The sequence below is a fragment of the Erithacus rubecula genome, assembly GCF_903797595.1.
Source record: "Erithacus rubecula genome assembly, chromosome: 20".
NCBI classification, from domain to species: domain Eukaryota; kingdom Metazoa; phylum Chordata; class Aves; order Passeriformes; family Muscicapidae; genus Erithacus; species Erithacus rubecula.
Genome location: NC_136672.1, coordinates 250,597 through 275,216, shown reverse-complemented (window position 1 = coordinate 275,216; position 24,620 = coordinate 250,597). Strand labels below are relative to the sequence as shown.

The window sequence follows — 24,620 nt, the reverse complement described above, 5'->3', positions numbered from 1 at the left end:
ATACTGGCACCTGACCATGAGCAAGAACTCAGAGATGCTCTGATAGTCAAAACTCCAAAGCATCACCAGCTCAGCTCCTGAGGCCATCACAGTGGTCCCATCCCAATCCTACTAGGCCCTTTTCCCTGCATGGTTGATCACAAAACCATTGAACCCCAGTAATATTCCTTATGAGCAAGAACCTGACCATGTCTGGGAAAGAATGTTAAAGTAATAAAGTGTTTTAATTGCATCACAAACCTGGCCACCTGCACACAGGTCAACTGGCTTCAAAATTACTTTCTTGGCTTTGATTCTGCTTTCTGGTGGCAGCAATGGGATGGGGGAATGAGGGAGATGGAGGAAGAGGAAGAAATAGAGAGAGAAGAAGTAATAGAAAATTTCTCTTTGGGTGTGTGAGTGCTTGCTGCTTTATTATTTGATACATCGTCTTACCAAAATTTTCCTTGGCTTCAGCTGCTGTTGCACCACAGACCTGTACAGTAGCAGGCCGTCTCTCCTCTTTTTATGACCAGTGGTAAGAGCAATATGTGTGCCTTTGTCTCAGGCAGGAGTCTGTTGTTTGGGTTGGCAAATTATACAACAATAAAAGGGAATGGCTGGGAACCAGCCTCAGCCTTTTTGAAACGGATGTAACCATATCCGGCTCCATCAAACACTCGCCACAATGATTACACAAACCAGATGATGGGAATTAATGAACTTTGGGGGTGAGGAAGGAGTAGGCAAAGGAGGAGGGAAAGGAAAAAAAAAATGTGTTGGCCTGAAATTAATGTTTTTCCCACCCTCTTTGCTCCCTGGCCCCAAATCTGCTAGGTGCCTTTCACTTGTTGGGGAATTTTGGGGATTAAAGGAGAGAGAGGACAGTAATGGTGCATGAAGAGTACCCTATGTGAAGGTGCTCTGGGACTTCAATGGGACAAAAGAGCCAGTGGCCTTGGGTGGCATCACCACGTACCCCACAGGAACAGGTTTTGGTATGGCTGTGGAGTCCAACCTAAGCTCCTTTGATGAGGATAAAAACCCCATCAAAGGTTTGGGGAGTGGGGAGATGAGGGGCAGCAGCAGATGGGCCCTTTCGGCCTCACTCCATGTAGCGCAGCCATGACACATCAAACAGCCCTGGCAAATCAAAGCAAGCAGTGTCACAAGGAGGGGGCAATACACTGCTGCACATACCAGGGTTTAGGGTTTGGGGTTTTTTAATAAAAGACTGTGTCCACCTCTTCAAAAGACACTGCATTCAAATCAGACCTGGGAGCCACCATGGAGTCTTGACCCTCTTTATGCTGGGACATGGGGAGCTAACCAGCCACAGAGCTGAACAGCCAGTTTGCAGCAGCATTCAAGCACCAACCTGGACAAAGCAGGGCCTGATCCATGGAGGCTTTGTGCCTCTGAGAACAGCAATGGGTGCAATGAGCTCCACCAGCCTCTGCTGCAAATGCAGCCTCCCACCCTGAGCCAACCAAAACATATCTCCCACCCAAATGCCTCTCCCAGCTGCATGAGATTAAATGGGTTAATTAGAAGCAGTCTCATAACCAAGATATGACACGCTATCTCTCACAGGGCTGCTGCCTTCTGTATGTAAGTGCCATATATGGTGTACCATATAGCTGCAACCTATAGGGGAGGAATAGCTTAGATCAGCAGAAACACTTGGTGGGAATCTTGTCTGCAGAGGACAGGCTTATGCTTCCACCAGGAAGCACAGTAGAGAAGCCCAGGTTCCACAAAGACTCCTGGGAGGCTGCTGGGTGATGTTGCCATCACTCCTGGGACATGCCCTTCCTTGGCACTGAAGGCAAAGGCATAAAGGTGGTCTTGGAGATGGCTGATTGGAGCCATCCCCCTTCCTACCTGAGCTCATACTCCATGCAGGGCAGCCTCTGGGGGAAGGCTTCAAGGAGAGGAGATGACCCTGGAAACTTGGGAGAAGAGCATCCTCCTTGCAGACACTCACATGGATGTGCCCACAGGGTGCAGTCCTCCTCTGCTTGTGGCCCTCTCCTCTTCTGTGGCCTGGGGATTTCCAGCCCTGGCCAGAGGAGGGAAAGGGCAGAGCAAGAATGGGACAAGCAGCAGGCTGTCCCCTACTGCTTTCCCAGCTTCCATCCAAATTCAGCTCCAGAGGCCTTCTTTTGTCTGATGCACTTTGTCCACCTAATAAGCCTCAGTTAATCTCTCTTCCAGCCTCTTGGTATCTGTCCCATTCCTGTAAGTCTTCAAGGCCAGGTTGGATGGGACCCTGAGAAATCTGCTCTAGTGTGTAGTATCCCTGCAGGGGATGATATGAGTGGATATTCAAGGTCTCTTCCAACCCAGGACATTCCATGATTCCTCCTGAACCTCTGCATGCACAGCCCATCCAAGGCAAGGTTCCTTGCTTTGCCCATTTTCACCAGACCCTGCTTTGCACCATCACACCAGTCCATCCCTCCCTGCATCTCCAGCCTAGCTCTAAGTTTGGTGAATACCATACCTTCCCTCCTCAGGAAATGTCTTTGCCAGGCTGAGGACTCCCAGGTTACTTAGTCATTCCTCAAAAAGAAATTCCTCCAGCCCTACAGAACAAACTCAGAATGTTGCCACTGTCACTGGGCTGATCACACATCAACTGAACACAGGATGCGGGGATGTGGAGCTTTCTTTGGATTAGGAAGGGCCAAATTTCCCATAATTTTTTCACCTCTTCCCCAAATAACAGTGTAATGTCACAACTGCTAAGCAAGAACTTTCCTTCCTCCTTTGCTGGAGTCAGGCAAGATATTCATCAATGTCCCTAGTTCATTACACCCTCCTCTTCTCCCTGTGTAAACATGGAAGCCTCTTTCTATTCCCCATCATACTTAAAAGCTCTGAACTTCCACTAAATAGTTATCTTCACTGGGGGGAGAGGACTGCACTTTACATATCAAAGGGCTGCTTTGGAGGGATTTACAATAATTTAAGATGAAATGGTAAATATTCTATTCACTCCAGTTCATCTCCAGTAATAATTATAATCCTATTAGCAAGGCCCCAAGAAAGTGATTGCATTATCATCTAGAGAGCATCTATGTGGGTTTCTCAGAGGGGTGGGATGGAGGAGGCTATAGGCAAGTAAAGGAGGAACAGCAACAAAAGATGCAATTGCCAGCATCTCCCTTCCCCCAGCAGGATTTGGGCTCCATTGTCCTGACCCTTCAATAGTGCTTTGCTCTGAAAATAAGAGCTTTTGAGCGCAGTAAGGGGGTGGGGCTGAGATGAGCATCTTGTTCCTCTCGGTCACCGCCGCTCCCCTTTCATGGCCGAGGGTCCCCCTGGTGCCACTGCAGTGACAAAAGGCGCCTGACGCTGCTCCTGCAGCCCCGGGCAGGCGGCAGCGCCACCATTAAAAGCTAATTGCTTTTTATGGGTGAGTTCTTTAGAATATTGCCCAGCATCACTGGGCTGTGCTGCCCACTGCTCAAGTCATGTGAGATTAGAGTAATCTGTCTACATTTCCCCCAAAAAGGACAAAAAGAGTGGTTTTGTTTAAAAGCAGAGCAGGGAGACGGAAGTTCTGTGAAACTCATGATTTAAGGGGGAAAAATCCCCTGAACTCAGCAGGAAATATGACTGAGCTAACTGGCAAACTGGGACTAAAGCCCCTTTATCAGCAGATCGCAGCACCATCTACACCAAACTGTGTGTTTTATTCCTGCTCCATGACACCTCTCAAACACCCTGTGGAGTGTTTAACTGGAATCTATCCCTGCAGGAGTGCCTCAGCTGCACCAGTGCAAACCTCTTTCCTCTCTTCTGGCACCTGAAGGCTACCAGTGTGAGTCCCCAGCACTTCCACCAGAAAGATGCATCTCAGCTCTGCTTGCTCTGGGAAATAAGCAACTACTCCAGAGTGCACCATTTGCAGGCTTGTAACAAGCCAAGATTACTGTCACAATATGCAAGAGTTTATTGCAAACCTGTAGCAACCTTTTTCTCAATAAATTAAATGGACAATAGCCTGAAAGGGAGGAAAGAGGAAGAATTTTAGGCATCCAGAAGGATTTCAGTGCCTACAACTCATTCCTGGTACAAAATAAATTCTCTAGACTGCCTCTGCCACTTGTTCTTTTGCAACCAGAAAGACCAGCAACTTCTCCTCCCTCAAGAATTTATAGCCTAGAGTTAATATCATGTGTACTAACCTCCTACTATGTAAAGATTTGATAGATCCACTTACAGATTCATTGCAAGACAAAGCTCTGCTCTTGAAGAGTGCTAGTTCAAAACATCCTTGCACCAGTAATACAAATTTTGAACTCAGCTTTACTTAGGTAGCACCAAACCTGCCCTCATGAAAAGCTGAAACCAGCATCTGGACTGGGTCAGCACCTGCAAATACAGAATGCCCTTGTCCAGAAAAAAAAACCCTAAGAGTCAGGGTCTGGAGTTTTTGGCTTAATTGTGGAGACAAATAAAAAAGACAAAAACCCAACAGCTCTTGCAAGGCTTTTGCTAGCTCAGAGTAGGCCTGTGCAAAGGAAGCCAGGCTTTGAAGAGGCTTAAAATTAGACAAAGGAATCATAATGGTGGGATATCCCAAACACATCCATGGTACCCAGGTGACAAGAGGGTCTCCTGCAGCAGAGGATATGCGACTAACATAGTCCACACTAACAGAGAGACTCTGATCTCTGGGGTTTGGCTTCAACTCCATCAGAACAACTGGGCTCTTCCCACCACTCCTAAACAAAGCCTCCATCTTGCTGTCAGCTTTCTTGCCCCACAGCAGCCACACGACCATGTCCAAGAGGCACCAATGCCCACTGCTCACACCACAGCCTCTTCCCTCTCATCCCTTCCCTGCCACCAAGGCTGAGGCAACCAGTGGGGCAGGAGCATCAGCCAGTTCTAGTGTCCAATCAGCCATCAAGTCCATAGGCCCAAACAACTCCCACCAATTTGCTCTCTTAATTGTAGCAACAGCATTAATCCTCTTAGAGATGTTAAATCACCCTAGGCACTGCTCCTCACAGGTCTCCTAGACATCTCTCTTCCTCCTAGGTTTTGAGAAAATGCTTCCTCTGCAGAAAAGAGAGCAATATAATCAAGTTAAACCCCAGAGGTGTGAGGATTTGGGATTTGAGGGAGGCAGAAGTGAGTATTGAGACACACAAGGTGGCACTGCAGAAAGCGTTCAGCCTGTTGGTGTTCTGCTGCTGCTCCAGGAGCACCAGGTGTTTCAGGAGTTAGATGCCCAAACCAAGCAGCACCAAACTCATCCAAGGGTTGAAGTACCCACCACTGCACATGGAGCAGAACATCCTCCTGGCTCTTTGAACCTGTGACACCAGAGCACCTTGGGACTCCTGCCCCTGGCTAGGACACCAGGTGGAATTCCTAATCCAGGCAGTCCACAGGAGGTCATCCTGCCAGCCTCATCACTACAGCACCTCCTCTTCCAGGCCCTGCTCCAGGGACTCATTTTGCTGTATGCTGGAGGTGGTGAGCCCAGCAAGCAGGGTACACCTTGATTTGGGCCCAAAGGGCACATCTTGTGTAACCTATGCAGGGGAGATGGTGTACCCCTTCAGTCACCTGTATGGCAGCAACATGCTGCCACACTGTTTCTGTAGCCGTGCTGCAATAGGGAAGTTTCCCTGTTTCCCAGAAAAGTTCAAGAGAAACAACCTCTGGTTTGGGCATTCTAGGGTGGGGGTCCATGCCAGTTACATGGATGTAGATTTTTATGGCACACACTCATAAATTAACTTTCTGGTTAAGTAACCATGTTGTGATCATGGCAGCAGCATCTCTCCAGACACCCAAAAAGCAGCTGAATGTGAGTGGCCAACCCTGGTCCACCACAGCTGACACTCAGAAACACCTGATAAATTTCTACCCAGGAGAGCACTACAAGGAGATAAACTTCCCAGGCTTTGCTTCTCCTCTGGGACACTGCCAAGCTACCACATTTCACCTGCTCCAACTCTGCTAGAAGCTGGAGAAAAAAAAAACTCAGACAAAGAGCCAACCTCAAAAGGAAAATACAAACCACTCCAGCAAGATACAAGTAAGACCATGCTCCCCTAATGCAACACTCGTAAATCACAGACCTGCTGAGAGGTCTTTTGTGTTCTCCCCAACACAGAAACAAATGCCCTAATCTGTGTGCCTGCAAGGGCAGGTAATGACTTACACTGATAATGTTGCCCTTTGTTAATTAAACACCTGCACGAGTGGCCCAGCATTTGCACAGGGAGGACTTTGTTTGCCACCCTGACACACATTCCTCCTAATTAAGCCCAGCCTTCCTGCTCTGGGTCATTACAGCCATGATTGGAGAAAAAAGCCTTCTGATAAACTTTGGAGACCCGAGAAATACCCCAGCTCTCACCCTCTGGATCATAACCCATGCTGGGGGAAGTATCCCCAGTGATTTGTCTACCCTTGGGGTAAGACATGCCAAAATCAGGCTTGAACCACTGTGCTGACTTAGGAGAGGCCCAAAAAGGACTCGTGGTAGCTCTGCTTCTGCTCCTCTTCCTCACCATGGACATAACAAAGCAGGGAGGGGAGCAGGGACACTTTATTCACCCAGCAGCACTTTCCTCCATGCACTGACATGCCCTGGAACATCTGCCCTTTCTGATCACGTTCCACAGGCCAAGTAACTCCAACAAGGTGCTGCCAGACCTCAGCTGTACAACTCCACCTGCCTCTTCAGCAACACCCAAACCAGCCTTGAAACTCTGCAGCACTGAGGCTTCTCCTCAACTGTGGTAAAGGGAAGGGGATGCCCCTCTGACCATGAGAGGACCTTCCCAATGGCCAGTAACAGCAAGGAAGAACAAACACATCAGACAAAAACTGTGAGGGTGCTCAACCACCCAAGCATGTCCTGTGCTCACCAGCTGCTTGTTACCCTCAGCATTTCATTGAATGAGTCAAGAATTTAAAATTGGCTTAGACTTTATTCCCAGCTGAGACACCTAATTAACTTCTGAAAGTCTCCTGCTTCCTTCCCAGAAGGGAAGGGTAGCACCAACCACAACCTGAACCATCAGTAATCTGGGCACTGGCCCGATCAGTGCGACCTTCACTGAGATGACCTAATTTTGCTACCCAGTGGAACTAAAGGCCTGGCAAATTAATACACCAGTGATCCTCTCAGTACTGATCCCTAAATGCATTTTAACACAAATGGGATTGCCACCTCAACTCATTTGTTAACGGATTGTGATTTGCTCTCATAAAAGAGTAGCACTGGAAATCAAGATCTCTCCATGGTAAACAGACCAGGGCAGTGAAATATTTGTCCAGAATGAGTTTTTTCCACCAACATCTCTAGGCCAGGATGTACTTCCTGACTCTTCCCTCCATTTGACACTTCACATCAAGCATCAAAGACAGAAAATATAATTAATTTCCATGCTGGATAAAAACCCAGCATGTTTATTGAGACAATCAGGCTGCAGGTTTGTAGTGCCATCACATCACTGGGCCTCCAATGACACTGCAGGACTCTGGGTAAAGCAGAAGGAACCAAACCAGCCTTGGGAAGGAGAGAAATTCCTGAGGGAAGGAGGGAGACAGGTGCAAATTAGGGAAACATGAAGGAGCAGGTCTGTCTTCAGACTGCCTTTCTGCCCAGTCATTACCTGGGATCATGGCACAGTCATAAACAGTCAATGACATCCAGCCAAGAGCTCTTTAAAAAGCAGGCTCAGCTGGTGGGAATGCTCTGCTGCAAGTACAACAGATGCAAAGCACTGCTTCTCATTAAAAAGGTATTCACATAATTAGAGACTTCACATGGCCATACCAATGATTTGATCTAGTCCAGAGCACTAAGGCACTATTTAAGAGGGCCTGCTAACCATTTCTGATGGCTTGGGTTGTCTTTGTGTGTAAACCTGCCATCTCCTCACAGCCCACACACTGCGATGGCAGGTCCATGGCTATGGTGACAACCAGGAAGGACCTTATGAGCAAAATTACACAGGCCTAAGCCCACCAGCAACCTCCAGCATCCCACCCTGCTTTAATTCAGAGCCAATTTCCTTCCAGAGCCAGCCATGGGGCTGAATTATCCACAAGTCCTTCAAACCCTTGTACATAAAGGGCACTGTGGGCCAGTCTGCCAAGGCCTTAGAGTACAACCCAAGTAAAATGACTTTTTCCTGAACACTGAGGAGTCTGAATGACAGCCATTATTATTCAGATTAAACCAAGTGTCAGATTAACAAATCAATGGGCATAAGAGATATAAAATGGGTGACCATTGAAGCCTTTCAAATACTCAAACATATGGATGAACCAAATGTGAATTGTAATTGACTCACCCACACCTTTGATCTCTACACCCTTGGGCTCTCAAAGAGACAGCCCAACCCCCTCTGACCCAGGCTGAACCAATCTGGGACTCCATTGTGAGTGTCACAAAGTCCTCTCTGCCTCCAGCCCCTGGACATAGATGCAGCCTGGTGCTTGAGAAGTGAGAAAAGCCAGATGTGCCTTGGAGAGGAAGGGGGCTGGAGATGGATAATCTACACCACCAAAACACAATCTCTCACATGGAGCCCATCACCCTGGGCATCTCCTCCACTAGTGCTCAGTGCTGGTGGTGGCCCTCAGTCAGCTGCACGTGCATGAGGAAACAGCCCAGGAAGCAGCAGGAGAGGTGCAGAGCGAACATGGGCAGTGACCGTGCTCATTCCCCCACTGCTCCTGGAGCTGGATGTGGGGTCTCTCTGGTTTTCAAGGATTTCCCTGTGCAAAACCAAGGATCAGACTTTGCTGATGGGTTCAGGGCATGTACATGCCCCTGCTGTAAAATCTGGGCTGGTCTGGAAGAGTTGGAAGCTGCTCTGCCGTTCTCCAACTGCCTTGACAGCACTTAATTACTTATGCTTGATTAAAAAATCTGATTTTTAATTTTCCCTAAGATGTTTCTGCAGCTACATTGAAAATAACACAGAGCTTAGATAAATGTTATCCCTAAATTTTTACATTTGGATTTTGGAGAGAGTTTTAACCAGTTTTAGATAGATACATGAGAAAATAAATGAAAGAGCATTATCAATTCTGATACCATACAAACCTCAGCTCCCCAGGAGTCACAAGTCCCGCAATTGTTTGGGTTTAGTTTCAAGCTTCATTACAAACTTAAGTTTCTGTAGCTCTTCCGGGAAATCCAGCCCAGCTTATTCTTCCCCTTCCATTCTGCAAATACCACAGAGACATGCCTTCAGGGAGGTTTTGAACCCCCCACTGAAGCTTCCCCATGTTCCCCAAGATGGGGAACAAGCTGTTCAGCTTAGCTCTTGCTGTACTGAGTCTCAAAGCAACAGGAGCTTTGGAATGCCTGTTACTGAAGGCAAATGCTAGCATTTATTCCCAGCATGGGGCTATTCCCATATCAGGCACCACCCCTGAGTAAAACTATTCACTCCGGGAAGGCAGAGACGTGGCATGTGCCCTGTCCTCCAGCACCAGCAGTGGGTTTCATGGGGGAACTGGGTGAGGCAGAACAGGCCTTGCTCTGCCACTACAGTTTTTAGGCTCTGACCCAGCTGTGCAGCTGCTTAACCCAACTGGTGAGCCCTGCTGGAACAGCCGAGCCTGCAACAACTGCAGGGCTCACTCACAGAGGAACCCCAGGAGAGGAAGATTGTGGGGAGGAAGGTGGAGAAGAGGAAATTCACAGACTCCTAATCTACTTTAGGACCACATGAGCTTTCTGTTTATATATAGCCTAATTAATTATTACACTGCATTGAGCAGTTTGACCTTGCAATCATCTCTGGGGGGAGGCAGCAGTGGCAATGCCCCCAGGGCAGCCAGCCAAGGCTCCGGTGCGTGCCCGCACACCCACGCGGGACTGGCGGCTCCTCCTGCACGTCTGGCTGGCCGGGCAGCACCAGCCTGTCATTACCAGCTTGGGAGCACACAGCAGCTCCCAGCCCCTTGGCTTGCAGCAAACCCAGGCTGAAACCCTAACCAGCTATTCCACTTCTGCTTTGGCAAGGCTGGTATCTCCTCTCAAGGATTCCTTTCCTGCTCAACACTCTGTATTGGCTATTCCCTCTGCTTTTCTAAATGCCATGCAGATGGCCCAAGGCTCATTAGTTACCAGACCAGCTCAAGAGGGAAATTAAAAGGGGGGTAAAAAAAAGACTTTTCAAGCTGTGTGTTAAGTTGCAACAAGTTCAGCACACTGCACTGGGAAAAAGGAAGAAGGGCTTTGTTAAGCAGATCCTCAACAAGGGGCAATGCCCAGGCTGCCTGGCTTTTTGCAGCTCACTTTGGTTGGTCCAGCCATAGCAAAGAGCAGGAGCCCAGGGATGCGCAGAGCCACGCAGACATGGTGGCTCTGTTCCACTGGTCCCAGGTGAGACCTTCGTGAGCCTGCTCCATTCCAACCCACTTGCAGAAGATGGGAACCCCCTAGCACTCAGGAGTCTGAGATCTGGCACAATTCACTAAATGTGGCACCAGAGGTGTGTGCAGGTGGTTCAGAGCAGAGGCACAGCACCTCAGTGTCACGCAGCACGTTTGTTCCAACATGCAGAGAAACAGGGCACAGCACAGTCACGGGGCCCCTCTGCAATTCCCGTTTAACAACAGCATTCCCAGCCCTGTGTACAAACCAGTTGAGGACCATGCACAGCCACTCTGGGACCAAAGGGCTGGGACACACCTCCTGTTTACTCCAACACCTCCTGATTTCCTTCCAAGTTTAATACACCTTTAGAAAAACAAACTGAAGTCATGCCAAAGCTTCAGGCCTTGCCAGTTTTTAAACAAATATTTAATAGCACAGTGAAGCAGCAAAGCACTTTATGAGGCAGACACTGGGGTTTCATCCTCCCCCTAGTGACAGGAGGATCTATGCTCTGAGTCTGCTCAGCCGCCCCAGCCCCTGGACCCCATTCCAAATAAAAAATACTGCTGCAGCTTAGCCCCAGTGCAATTGCCCGTTCACTAAATGAGCACTTTTCCAAAGGTGTCCTACACCTCCCTGTGCCATTCACTCACAGTTGAAGTTTTAAGTTTTCAAGTTTCAAGATTTTCAAGCTTTAATGCAAGTTTGCATTTGATAATCAAAAACTTAGGAGTTTAATATAAAACTTGTCAAGTTGCTTTATTTAAGTTAATAATTGTAACAGATTTTGGTTTCTGCAGGGATGTTTTCTGCTCAGTCACATGGATACACACTGAGGGTCTGATCTTGAAGCCCTTTCCTAAGCAGAATTCTGGACTGCATTAGACACAGCTATGTCTGGGGACCTGGTTCAGTCTGTCACCACACGCTGCTGAAGACTCATCTCCTCATCAGAGCTAACTTCCCACACAAAGTGTACTTTTTAAAGGAAATCAGTGTAGCAGAATACAATCATACTCAGTACTGTTGGACTATGTGGCAGCACAGGATTTGGCCTTGTCTTCACTTTTAGGAAGGATCTATCAAATGCACATATCTACCTTTAATATTGGCATATAAAATGAAAGAATGTGCACAATAATTCTCCCTTTCTTCTGGAAGAGCTTCCTGCTGCACTGACAGGAATGCAAAGCCCGTGCCAGTTCCAGGGAAATGTTACAACTGCTCATTTTTATTACAAACCAGCCACTTTGGTGAATTCACAGAATACCCATCAGCACCAGCAGAGAAGATTGGCCAAATTACAAGTTTGACTTATAGAATTTTACCAGCACAAGACTCACAAGAAGACCAGGACAAGGGAGGATGACACCTACCAGCACAGGGAGAACAAAGCCGGGCTCCATGTGTGACACTAAACAAGCCACAAAGAGGGCAGGGTCAGCCACGCAGCTCTGCATCCCAGACAGGCTGCAAATTAAACTCTGGGTCAGACCTGCTGCCAAACAGAGCCATGATTCCTTTGATGCCAGGGCTAGGTCACACCATCCCTCTGTAGAGATGTTCTTCCTCCCTCCCTTTTTTGTACAAAGAGGAGTAAACAAAACTGCTGTAGAAGCAGGCTGGTTCCAGGGTGTTTCCAAGGGGGTTAATGCAGATGTAAAGCATTTAGCAGAACCTGAAATTATTTTTCTCTAAATAAAGTTTCCTTAGACACCACGTGGGCAGGGCACTGCCATGCTTACATATCTTGACAGTAAGATTTAAAAAATGGAATTTCATTTACCAGAGATCAGTGTGAGAACTGCAGCAGCACCTGTACACCTATTTTCCTCTAACATTCCCATCAATACCTAAAGACCCAAACACCCAAGTTTCTGGTCTTCTCTGAGTGATTGGTGAGGCCACAGGGCCACAAACAAAAGTTCTGGCAGCCAAGCAAGCCAGCTCACATCTCCCAAAAAGTCCCTCCTCACCTCTGGACCTTCCCAGCACAAGGGCACCACATGCTAAATCATCATCACTGAGTTCATTTTCCTCCCCCTTCAGTGCTATTCCAAAGAGGAAAACCACTGTGGGGAACACTCAGATCCATTGTGACACCAGGAGAGATTGTCCCCATTGGATCACTATTATGAATGGACTAAGGTACAGCACACATCCCAGCCAAGCAGACCCTGCTCTCCCTAGGTGCAGACAGAGTGACTGTGCCCCTGACTGCCTTTTCTTCCCCTCATCTGATTCATGGCACAATGTGATGCACTTCCCTACTTGTCTCTGCACCCATCCCACCACCTCCAGACTGGGAGTAACTCCCTGATGGCAAAGTTACACCACCACAAACACCTGTCCTGAATTCAACCCAGCCTTCCTTAGAGCCTGCTGATAATCAATGTTTTATCACAGGACCCCTTGTTTCCATTAAGAAAGCTAAGATAAAGTCCCTTTACTCTCTTGCCTTTCGGCTGCTGCTGGGCTGAGCACCTTTAAAAAGCACGTGGTGATTCTTGCAAGCTGGTAAACACACAGCAAACTGCTGAAAGACTTGGAATTGCAACAGTTAGGCCAAGCCCTGGTACAGTCATCAGCATCAAGTCAGGACCTAGCATAGTACTTAGTAATTTCCCACAAACCAAGGAAAAAGCCTCTCCAGCCCATCCTCACACCCCATGTGGTGACAACAGCTAGTAGCTGATAGCCCCATACCCACTAATCACACCACTGAGACAATGTGCCCCACTATTTGTTGTTCTTTGAACCCATATATTACCCATCCCACGTGGCCCTGGCCCATTCATTATGACCTGAACCCATTGGTCACCCATGGTCACACCACCAGAAGACATGAATACCCCATGCTGAATGATCACTAAATTATGGGTAAATACCCCCAAAGTCAGGCTCAAGTGAACAGAGCAGCTCAGCAAGAGATGCCTGAATACAAGACATTCCTATCATCAGACAGATTGGAAGTACAGCTCCAAAGAACAGTGGTTTGGGTAGAGTTGCTATAGCCACTTCAGCCAGGGCTTGCTAGATGCTTTGAAAAACAAAGCCTTGTCTGGAAGTGCCTTGAGGTATTCAGCACTTGGTGTGTGTTACAGACACCTGCCATGGCCCACTTGAAAAGAAAAAAATAATAAATCCCAAACTCAGAGCTGAACCCATGAGTTTTCATTCCCATCATTTTCATGCCAAGGAGCACAATGCCCCCAGCAGGCCACGCGGTCCTGCGCTAACACAATTAGCCAGGCAGATCCACCATCCACATCCGTCACCCCCAACGCTTGGTCAACTTTGAAAAGTTCAGCAGCTCAACAGGTGAGGCCATGAAACCCGATCACAACAGACAATGTCATCCCCCCAGTGTCGTGCTGGGAAGAACTTGTCACGTGCGTCATGTCGGGCAACTTGCTTGAAACAGAGCAGTGCACTGAAACCCCAGCAACACGAATAATCTTTGCCATCTGTTTGAACAACTCAACCCTCCTCAGATCTAAAGGAATGATCCCAAGCAAACACAAGGGCCTTGCTGACTGGTTATAGCAGCCTAGCCCTTCTTTTGGGGGCCATTTTCCTCCCAGCGTTACACAGCAGCTCAGGACACATCATAGGGAGCCGCTGCAGTGGCCGAGGGGGCGCTGAACTCCATGCACATTCTGAGGGGACCATTAAAATTCCCCACTTGCTTAAGCACAACCCAATCCAAGGTCAATAGTTGAGTTTTAAAATCTTTTTCACATCAAGAAAAGAAAATCTCAATACCAAAGTTGCTTGGCAAAACTTTCCCAGAGAGCACAACTGTCCCTTGGGAGATGCTTGTTCTGACCCAGCACAACTCACGGGAATGCACTGGAGGAACCAGTCTTTGCTCATTTGTACCCAAAGTCCAGTTGGGAGTATCAGGACTGTTCCCAAACTTCCTGGGGCCAATAAACCATGTGACACTCAAAGGAAACCAACCACGGTTCTGTCTGTGCTGCCGAGTCCATGCCTCACTGTGAAGGCAATTAAGCAGCAGCTATTAAACCTTCACTAAAGCTGAGATTATAGAGAATGGCCAAACACAGGGGCAAAATCTTGCCTTGCTCAAGATTTGGTTCATCAGGAATTCCACCCTAAACTTTTAACCTTAATTTCCTTATTCTTCCCTTGCTCTCAGCCTGTTTCATTGCAAGCACCAGCTTGTACCCCACACATTTCTTGGGAAACAAAAGGAGGCTCGTGGGAATAAAACTAAGGAAGTTTCTTCTGATTTAGGAATTGCTGTCAAGCAGCACTTTGCACACTAAAGGCCAAGCAATTTGGGAGTTCAAGAAATGCATGTTTGATGCAGTTTATTGCACACCACCAGACCACAGGGCCTGATCCTGGTGATCCAAATCACCCAGTCTCAGCAAGGAAAATGAATTAAGGCAACTTAGCAATAGTGAGAAGACAAAGCACCAGCATTTTAAGAATTTTCCATAAGAGAAAAGAAGAAAAAAAAGGACAAGAGGTCACCCTGGTGCATTGCTAGTCCTGCTGTCACAGTTACAGCCAGCACAGTCACAGTACAGGGGTTCCTAGCAGAGAACTACAGACTTGAAATATAAATCAGTGATGTTGAGTAGGGCTGGCAATGGCCCAGCCCAAGGCAGGAGGGACTGGGCATTACAGCCCACTGGGGTGAAAATAATAATAATAAAAAGAAAAAACCCAACACATGTAATACTAATGACAATCATTTTTTGTTGCATTAATTATAGGACAACAGGCTTTCAAGTCCCTAGGACATTTCAAAATGCATCAGCGTTGAAAAAAATGAAGAAAATAAAATAAATTCAACAACTGATTTTCTAGGCTTGCAAGAAATGCTTCTTTCCTGCCCACCAAGCTCTACAGAAAACCCCAAAGAGAACAACAACATCCCTGCAGGCTGCTCTGCCAGACACACGCACACAGGCTGTGGAGCTGAACTCCCTACTACCACAAAGAGAAAACTTTTCTACCATCCAAAAATTCAAGGCACTTCAAAATACTAGTTTGAAAGAGTGGCTGGATCCCATTTCTTCTCTGTCATGCTACATATTTTCACTAGAAGCAGTTAACATGCTGCATTCATTACAGGGGGAAGAAACACTGCCATGTGCATACAGAAGTTATTTTCACCAAATTTTAGTTATCTCAGAATAAAAAAAAAAGAGCATTTAATTTTTCCTGTTTTCCTCCTGCTCTTCAGGAACGATACTCAGCACCACTTGTTTGTATTTTGCATTCCACACTACAGAAACAAATTTCATTTCACTTCACAGAAGATGGAGCAAGAAAGAAGTTTGTGTTCCCTCCTTCTAAAGTTATTTTTGATAGATGAAAACTTCAGACAGAAATAAGTAGATAAACATGATTAATCGAAATCACCTCCAAAAATAAGAATTAATCAAGCTAAACAGTTAAATCTGATGCCTCTGTATCTTGAAAAATCTGAAAAAGAAGATTTTAGACAGCAGGAACAACTTAAACAAACAAAAACAAATATAAACATATTTAGCCAGTTAGCTAAAATATCCTTCAAATGAGACATGTCAAAAATTATATCTTCGTCTTTTCAAAGCCAGGCAATTGCATTTGCACTGCACTCTGACTGTTGAGGACACATACCCCCCCAGTTCCAAAGTACAGTTGATGTAAGCAAAAGATCTGAAAAACAGAGATGAGGCTTGCCCAGCTCACAGCACGATGCTGACACCATGCAGCTTTTATAGCACCTTTAATCCAACTGTACTGAACCACTAATAAGAAAATATAAACACTTCTTATTGATACTAATATAATAAAAAAAAAAAAGGCCTCATTAAGTCTGGGAGAAATAAACATGTTCTTGAGGAAGGCTGAGAAGCTAAGATCCACTGAAGTCAGCAAGACCTTGGAGTTACTACCATATAGGATCTGACTTCTAACCATAAAATTCATAGGAACAAACTTCTGCATCTAATTCTAATTAAATTAGAAATAATGCACCATATATAACAACTTGTCTGCTGGTTTTAATCCTCCCCCAAGTATTTTGCATTATTTAGTCCCCCCTAATTGACCAGGTCCCAGTCCCACAGCAAGACACACTCCCATCTTCAGGGTGAATTACACATGACTGATTTCAGGACTTCCAGCATCACTTACTCTTGCTGCTTGAGAGCATCACTATTCAGACCTCAAGATTTGTCAGATTTCAGCTAAAACAGCCCTTTTGCAAAGATACTACTGAAAAACCACAGTGAATTTGCAGAGATAGGACCCATATTGCTTAAAATTCAGCAGCTGATAAGATTAAGCTTTAGGAAGTTAAACACAATACCTGTTTTCCAAATTTAAAAATAATGTGTGTCCTTTAAATAGTGGCTTTCACCCACTACATCTGGGATAACAGATGAACTCAAGCATAAGCATTATTCTCTCCTTCTCTCCTTCCACCTCCTACTTGTAAAAGATTAATCAACCATTTTATAGTCTAATTTAGGTGTCTAATTAAAAACAGAGTTCAACACATACAGTATAATTTTGCTAATAAATCCTGACAGATTTTCTGCTCTGTTACATGTAAATTCTCCTCCGAAATGCGAGATTATTACTTTTTTAAACTCAGCTGAATTTACAAAGACTTCATTTGGACTGCTGTGGGACAAGATGCTACATCGTCCACCGAGATGACAGAATTTCCTAAAACGAAACAGCTTTCAAAAATTACTTCCTCCTCATTAGATCTTATCCTGAACACATTTCACTAAATGCTAAAGGGTGGCAACACTAAAGAAAGAGACATAAACCTAATCGGACTTGCCGGGTGGGAGTTTCAAGACTACAAAGAGGTTACAATTCGTAACTTCACAGCTCGCATCTAGCTTCAAAGTTTCCATCTCTGCTCCTTTAGCATTCCTGTAAACACGCAGTAAAAAGACATATTCAAAATACTCCTGATAAAGAAACTTAAATCGGAAAAGGGCGAGAATGGCACAGAAACGGAGGTCGCCCCTCGCTCGGTGTCCGATCGCGCTTCTCCTCTGCACTCACCGCCACCCGCTCCGCTCAGCCGAGCCCACCCGCACATAGACATCCCGGACAGAGCTGCTCTTCGCAAAATCACTTAGAATTGCATTCATCCTTACAGGATGCAAGCCAGAAATTTGTCATTTTCTCCCAGTCCAAAGGGTTCATCCCATTTCCGACGCGCCCGTTACCCACTACAACCCACACCGCTCCCTCAGTCCAGCGCCGGGCTGGCAATCGCGACCTCGGGCAATCAATCAGCTCCAGAGATGATTACGGGGTAGCAGAAAATTAACGGAGGCTGAACGCAGTGAACGAGCGAGGAAGTTTTATCTGGAACGCGGAGTTGTCGCCTGCCAGTCCTAGGCAGCGCTCCCGGAACGGATCCCTTCCAAATGTGTCAAAAAACTCCCAAACGGGTAAACCCTCCCCACCGCGCCTCCCCCACACGAAAAAAAAATTAAAAAAAAAAAAAAAAAAAGTCAAATCCCACCTCAATGGGTACCAAAAAAAAAAACCAAACAAAAAAACAAAAAAAAAACCAAAAAAAAACACAAAAACAAAAACAAAAACAAAAACAAACAAAAAACCAAAAACAACCCAAACCAGAAAAATCCAAATGGGTCCAAAACCCCGCAAACATGCGGTCGCTGAGCGCACCGCCCGCCAGCCCGCGCAGACACGGGAGACACACCCGTCATCCCTCAGCAACACCCTGAGCTGGAGTAAAAATACGCTCCAGCAAAAGACCTGGAAGCGGAATAGGAGTGTTTAAAAATATGAAATTAATATTTAACCTTTATATGGAGATGTAACACGGTTTAGGTCGCAGAAAAACTACAGACGCCCCGCCGCCGCCTGGGCTAACGGGGACCGAAGTTACGTTCTGGGTTTATTACACTTTTAGGGGTTGTTTTATCCGGGGAAAGCATTTTGCGAAACATTTCCTCGTCACCCCGGGCGCTCCCCAACCTGCTCCGGAGCCCGGTGCGGCCGCATCCCCGCACCGGGGCGGGGAGCGCAGGACGGCGGGGACCCCGCTCAGCCCCGTCCCGCCGCGGGGCACTGCCCGCCCCGGCCCGGCCCGTACCTGTACCAGGCGAGTCCCCGCTCGTAGTTGCGGTCGAAGAAGTGGGGCTCGGCGCCGACGGCGCGCACGTCGGGGTGCACCCGCAGGAACTCCAGCAGCGCCCGCGTCCCCCCCTTCTTCACGCCGATGATGATGGCCTGCGGCAGCCGCTTGGTACCAGAGCTGTTGAAGAAGCTGGAGATGGGGCTGCCGGCGTCGGCCGCTGCCCGCTGCTCCTCCAGGCTGCTCTCCTCGCTCGGTTCTCCCGGCAGCAGCGGGGGCAGCGGCGGGGCGGCGCGGGGTGGAGCGGGTGACCCTCGAGCCGTCAGCCCGGCGCAGGAGCCGGCGCACGAGTAGAACATATAAAGCCAGAGGAAGAGCATGATGAAGAGCAGCAGCAGCCTCCGCCTCAGAGGCGGCAACGCGACGGGAACATCGAGGCAGCGGTTCAGGCGCTGCCCCATATGCCCGCGGGGGCACCGGGATGCATGGCTGGAGCCCGCCCGGCTCGGCTCGGCTCTGCCCGGCGCCTCATGGGCACCCGCGGGACCTCAGCACTGCCCCATCACCGCCGAGTGCCCGGCGCTGCCGCCCGCCCAGCGCCGTCTCCCGCCGCCGGCAGCGCAGGCAGCGGCGGGGCAGGGCCCGGGGGCGGGGTGCGGGGGCCGGCGGCGCCCCCAGCCTATCACAGACGCGGGTTCTCGCATAATAAGAATGGGCGGGGCGAAAGAGGGCAGCGGAGGCGCTTATTGGCTGACTGAGGCAGCAGGGGCTGGGGCAGCACCGTCTAGGCGGCGGCTCCCCGTTCGGCGCTGCCGGGCCGGCTCCGCACAGTGACCGGGCCGTGTCCTGCGCAGCCACTGCCACGCTGGGACCTCCCGCGCCTCGTTCCCCCACGGCTTAGGGACTCTCCAGCTGGGAGTCAGGCACTGGGGACACGATGGTGTCGGGGGCATCTCAGTCATTTTTTGCTCCTCCTGACCCTCAAATACTTGGATAGCAAGGTTTCCAGGGAGACTTTATTGTGGATTGATCCAGCATTCTCCAGGGATGGGATTTTGCACATTCAGTGGAAGTCCTCTAGCCAGTATTCTCCCAGTAATGACATAACTTAGAGGTCCAGTGTATTTGAGCAGCTTTTCTATCATATTTTTATTAAAATATGCATAAATGTTGGTACAGAATTTGCTGCTTTCAGAGAACTTTTGCTTTGAGAGGTGAGGTTTTGCTGAAATGTCCTTTTTCTTATATATATTTTCCCCCAAACAAGAGGAGAATCTTTTCACCATGAACAGCCTTAATTTTCTGTCAAAAGCAACAGCATTATCCTGACTTATTCATATATAAACTGTACATCAGTTCCTGAACTGTTATCCAAAAGTGAACTGTTTCTGTCACACTGTCTGTGGTGTGAGAATCTTGTAAAATAATCTGAAACTACAAACTGGAGTTTACAAACTAATTAAACCAAGCAGAGTGAAGGGGGGAAATAAGACCCTGAGAGGTATATGACTTCTCTGCTGCTCAGTGGATTAACACAGAGCTTGGGCCACACAAATCTCCATTAGTACCAGTGTCATTCATCCCTATTCTCTCCAGGACCAGGTACTTACAAAGCAGATTTTGGGATGACACATGAACTTTTGTACTTCAGCTGCAGAGTCAACAGCAAACAATTCCAATGTTTCTCTGCTGTGAGATAAAATAGGTTGCACTACTGGGCTCTGTGTTGTGAAGGGTGATCCCAAACCAAGCAGAAATGGAGGTGACAAGCTGTGGCAGGAGGAAATAGGAATTGCTTTCCAGTTTCCCTCTGTGTGCTGGCAAAGCTCTGCCAGCTGGCCCAAAAGGGTAATTGTTAATAGAATGCAAGAGGACAGCTCCTGGCAATGCATGAATCACAGCTGTGGGCAGCAATCCTTCCATGAGTGCCTCTCCTGCATCCAGGCTTACTCACCTCTGCACTTGGTGTTTTGTACAATTCCCAACAGAAAATCTGCTGCTTTCACGCATGGGTTGCTCTACTGCATGTTCCTACAGCCACAAGCTAACAGGGAAACCCTTCAGATGGAATAATTCTCCTTGTTCTTTACATCCACCAGCACCAGCCAGGATAACATCAACAAAATGTCACAGAAAGTTTGGTTTAAGCCTTTAATATTTGTCAGCTGTAGCTTGTAAAAATTGAATTAGCTTTTTAAGAAAAATAGCCCCAAGACAGGTTTTACTGGAATTATATCTTCAACAGTTGGATGTCAGGAGTTTTCCCCCTAGGAATGGCAGATGGATAAGTGATCAGAAACAACATCCATGCAGAGGTATGTCAGGAGGAGGGCTGGGCTCTCCCTGGAACACGGAGTATGGGTGAGAGAGGTTTTGCCTGCTGGGTTGGGAACCAATTGTGACTCCATCCTCCAGATTGACCCACTGGCTGCAGTGGGAGTCCACACTGCAGCTTGGCAGAACACAGGTTGCCTCCATTTCTGCTGCCACCTCAAGATCAGGGCTCCAGTTGGGCTCAACATTTGCACTTGGTTCCTGGAATCTGCCTGACATGCCCCAGGCAGCAGCTCTGGCAGAAGCATGTGTGCTGTGGCCATGGATGGGGGCATAGGGCAAGAAAAATTTTGAAAAGACAGAGTTGGAAAGGAATGGGCACAACCAGAAATGCACAGCTGGGTACGCTCCATGCCCTAGAATCAGAGCAGTGGTTGTCTTGCTGGCTGGTTAATCAATATCTAATTGAGGTGCATCACTACAGTCTCCATATCCTTTTCTTGATGATTATTGATTAGACAGATGGCACTGGGAAGCTGCAGCTCCTGACAAGGGGTCACCGTAGCACAATGGAGCACTGCTGAGATGAGCCTGCAGAGTGCCCAGCTCTGCAGAATGAACGTGTTAAAGCAGGACAGAAAGCAGAGAGCCCAGCAGGCCTTCAAACCAAGATGATGGCTTCCCAGAGAAGATGTGGATGTCCCAGTCCTGGAAGTGTTCAAAGTTGGATGGGGCTTGGAGCAACCTGGTCTAGTGGAAGCTGTCTCTGCCGATAGCAGGGGGCTGGAACACAAAGATCTTTAATGTCCTTTCCAATCCAAACTGTTCTGTGATTCTGTGATCAAATCCACAGTGAGGAGAGAGGAAGGGTGAGGTCTGTCAGCTCACCTCCCTGACATCCATCCTGGGTGACTCTTCCCAGGCCATGTGCTACAGATGCAGCCATGTGCTTTCCAGCATTTTCCTGGAGTCTGACAAAAGGCAGCAGTTTCCAATGCCTCTTCTGTCCTGTCTGGATGCTGAATTTCACATTGTTGCTTTATCTCTTCCCAGTCAGAAAATCTGTATGTCCTTTCAGCAAATGTTATTTTTCTGACATTGAAGACACCATTTCTGAAATGCTCTGGAATGTTCCCTCTTCTGAAATATGAAGGCTTCATACACAGCTCTTCAGAGATCTGCAGGAACAAGCCCTGATGGGGTGATAAATAGGAGCAGGTACCCAAAAACCAAGTCAGTGTGGTCTTGATACCAATCCAGACAGAATTCAGTTTTCCTGACATGGTTAAAGTTCTGTTTTGAGAAAAATAATTCACCATTTCATTATGCTACTCAAGTGCATGATGATGGGAAAATGAGTTATTTTAGAGCGTGAAACCCTAGAGTGCTCTGCTGTACAGTGACCTGACCAGAGAGGAGGTGGCCAGCCAACACCACCCCCTTTTTGAGAACATACAGCACCCACAACACTGAGGTGAAGAGCTTTGGTGTGAGACTTCTATGTTCCACCCATATATATCTATAATGGGATTTTGTCCTTATTACAATACTCTGAGATGTTCCTCTGTTACATAACCATCTCAGCCCTCTCCCTCTTCCAGGATCACAGAAAGAGAAGTCCTGCACTTTATTCCACTTTTTCCCACCCTAGGAAATCCTTATTGCTGTCTCTCCCCCATGCCTCTGCCACACATATCCTGTGCAGTGTGCCCTGTGCTGTTCCAGAGCACACAGGAGCTGAGGATCACTGATGGATAAATTCTGTGTGTCTGTCAACAGCCTTCTCTCCACCACTGCACACGTTGCACAACAGTGAGATAAGAACTGGGGGAAAGACATGAGAACATTTGGGATTTTGTCCTGAAAACACATGTGCTTTAAACCGTAGAGGCACAGCTTGCAGTGAGTGTTCTTGGATCACGATTGCTGGGCAAGCAGGCAGTGGCCATCCCAGCTAGGAGAGAAAGGCCATGGGGTGACTGTACCATCACTGGGACTCAAAACAGCTCAGCCACTGTAAAGGCAACTGTCCAGGGCTTTATGCAACCATTCTGCACCCAAGTCCAAGTGCCACATAATGCCTTAGAGTCTTCAGCTGTGGCTACGTAATTCCACCACTGACCAGGGACATCTCAGGACCATCTAGGGAGACCCCACAGTGTCCCACTGTGTTGTCCTGGGCATGCTCCCACCAGAGCCATGGGCAGCACTGCTATACGAGGAGATCTTGTTCCTCTTAACCTGAAACCATTTCCTTTCCCCCATTGCCCTCCCTCCCCTTGTTCCCTAATTTGTCCCTTGAGTTTCAATATCTATTTCTGCAAGTGCCACGGGCCAAATTTACTGCTCACATAACTGCACTGACTTCAATGGAGAAGAGCGTTTAGGGTGCTCCAAGGAGGTGTAAGTAGGAGTGATGTGATGGAATTGAGTAAAGGAAAATATAGTCTGACTGTCAAGAAGAGTTTCCTACCAGTGAAATCTATAGACTGTGGAAGTTTCCCAGGGGAATGAGCAGAAACCAAGTTGTTGAAGTCATTTTAAACCAGCACAAGAAAACAGAAAATCAGTCCAGTAAGTAGCCAGAAGGAAAGATGACATAATGCTACTTCTCCGTCTCTAATTTCTGTGGCTGCATTGTTTCGTCCATGAAATTATTTTAACGCAACTGAATCTCTCCTTCTTTTGGGTGATGCGATGGCCCTTCCTGCTTTGGAAAAATTGTAATTCCTCTCTCCTGGATTAAATTCTGCCCTGGATTAAAGCAATGCCCACTGCAGCCCCCATTAGTCTTATTTTTATTTCTGTTGCTTGCAGACTCCTTCTGGGGTCTTCTCAGGCATCCTCTCTGACTTACCCGAGGCTCTGGCTCCAGTCCTGTACTAACTGAGCTGTACAGAGTGGACCAGCAAATGGAAATAGTGGGAGGGCTCATCCAGCCCAACAATGCCATGTGGGGCTATGGAAGGTACCAGACACTGAGCTGTAACTCACTGGCAAGCAGGAGAGAGAGAGCCCACAGATGGAAATTTTCCTGCCTTCAGGGTTTCTTCAAGTAGATTCCTTGCAGATAATTTGCTGGAAAATCATCGAGGAATGATTTTCATCACTACATATTTCCATCACTATATATTTTCGTCATTCTATATTTTCATCATAAAGGAATTATTTTCATCAAGGCACGTAGGGAAATGCTGCTTTCCTTGGTAATCTCTGGCTCTGGTAACCCCTGCCTGCCTAATTTGGGCTTTGTGGATAAGACCAGGGCTGCAGAAGCAGTGGCTGTGCTGCCCTGCTACCACCCAGCGACTTTGGCAACCTCTTGCCCACAGAAATTCCTAATGTATTTATGAATGACTTAACATTTGCTCACTGTCTCAGCAAAGCTCTAGTGTGAGCAACCTCCCACCTCACACAATTCCCAAATAATTGCAGATTAGAACGGGCTAATTTTTATTTTTGTAAAGCTGTCAGAGATCTATGTTTGTTATTATTGTCTCCTAGGTTGCCAGTTGCATAAATACATATGTTAAACCCCCTTTGATCTCTAAGTATAATGACACAGATTTATCAAATGTTTGCCTTTTTCTGTCTCTTTGAAAAGGCTGATTTATGGAGTGCAGTCCCTACCTCCCTTCCTCTCTTGAAATATGAAGTGTTTGTGATCAGCGAAGGTAATATTTAGTATTCTGCCAAGAATCCTTTGTACTTCCCAACAAATGAACTACAGCCTCACCAAATGGTTCACATCTGTTTAGCCTCTTCTTTTTAACTAAACAAATTAGCATTAGAATACCTGGGAGGAACACAAGGTCCCTTTCTAGATGACAGGACACAGACAATTATTAGCAAGGGGAGTAACTGTACTGAAAAGAGCAGGCATGGACCTAGCAG

The 24,620-nt window shown here is 47.3% G+C and overlaps 1 protein-coding gene across 1 annotated transcript in view; it reads right to left on the bottom strand.

The window, feature by feature from the left end:
* Window positions 1-19,057, bottom strand: part of LOC306810494 (heparan sulfate glucosamine 3-O-sulfotransferase 3B1-like) — a 30,525-nt gene extending 11,468 nt beyond the window's left edge. Inside the window, exon 1 of the mRNA XM_079323167.1 lies at window positions 18,471-19,057. Within this exon, the coding sequence (XP_079179293.1) occupies window positions 18,471-18,913 (443 nt within the window). The 5' untranslated portion in view covers window positions 18,914-19,057. The remainder of the gene's footprint in view (window positions 1-18,470) is intronic.
* Window positions 19,058-24,620: the final 5,563 nt, after the last annotated feature.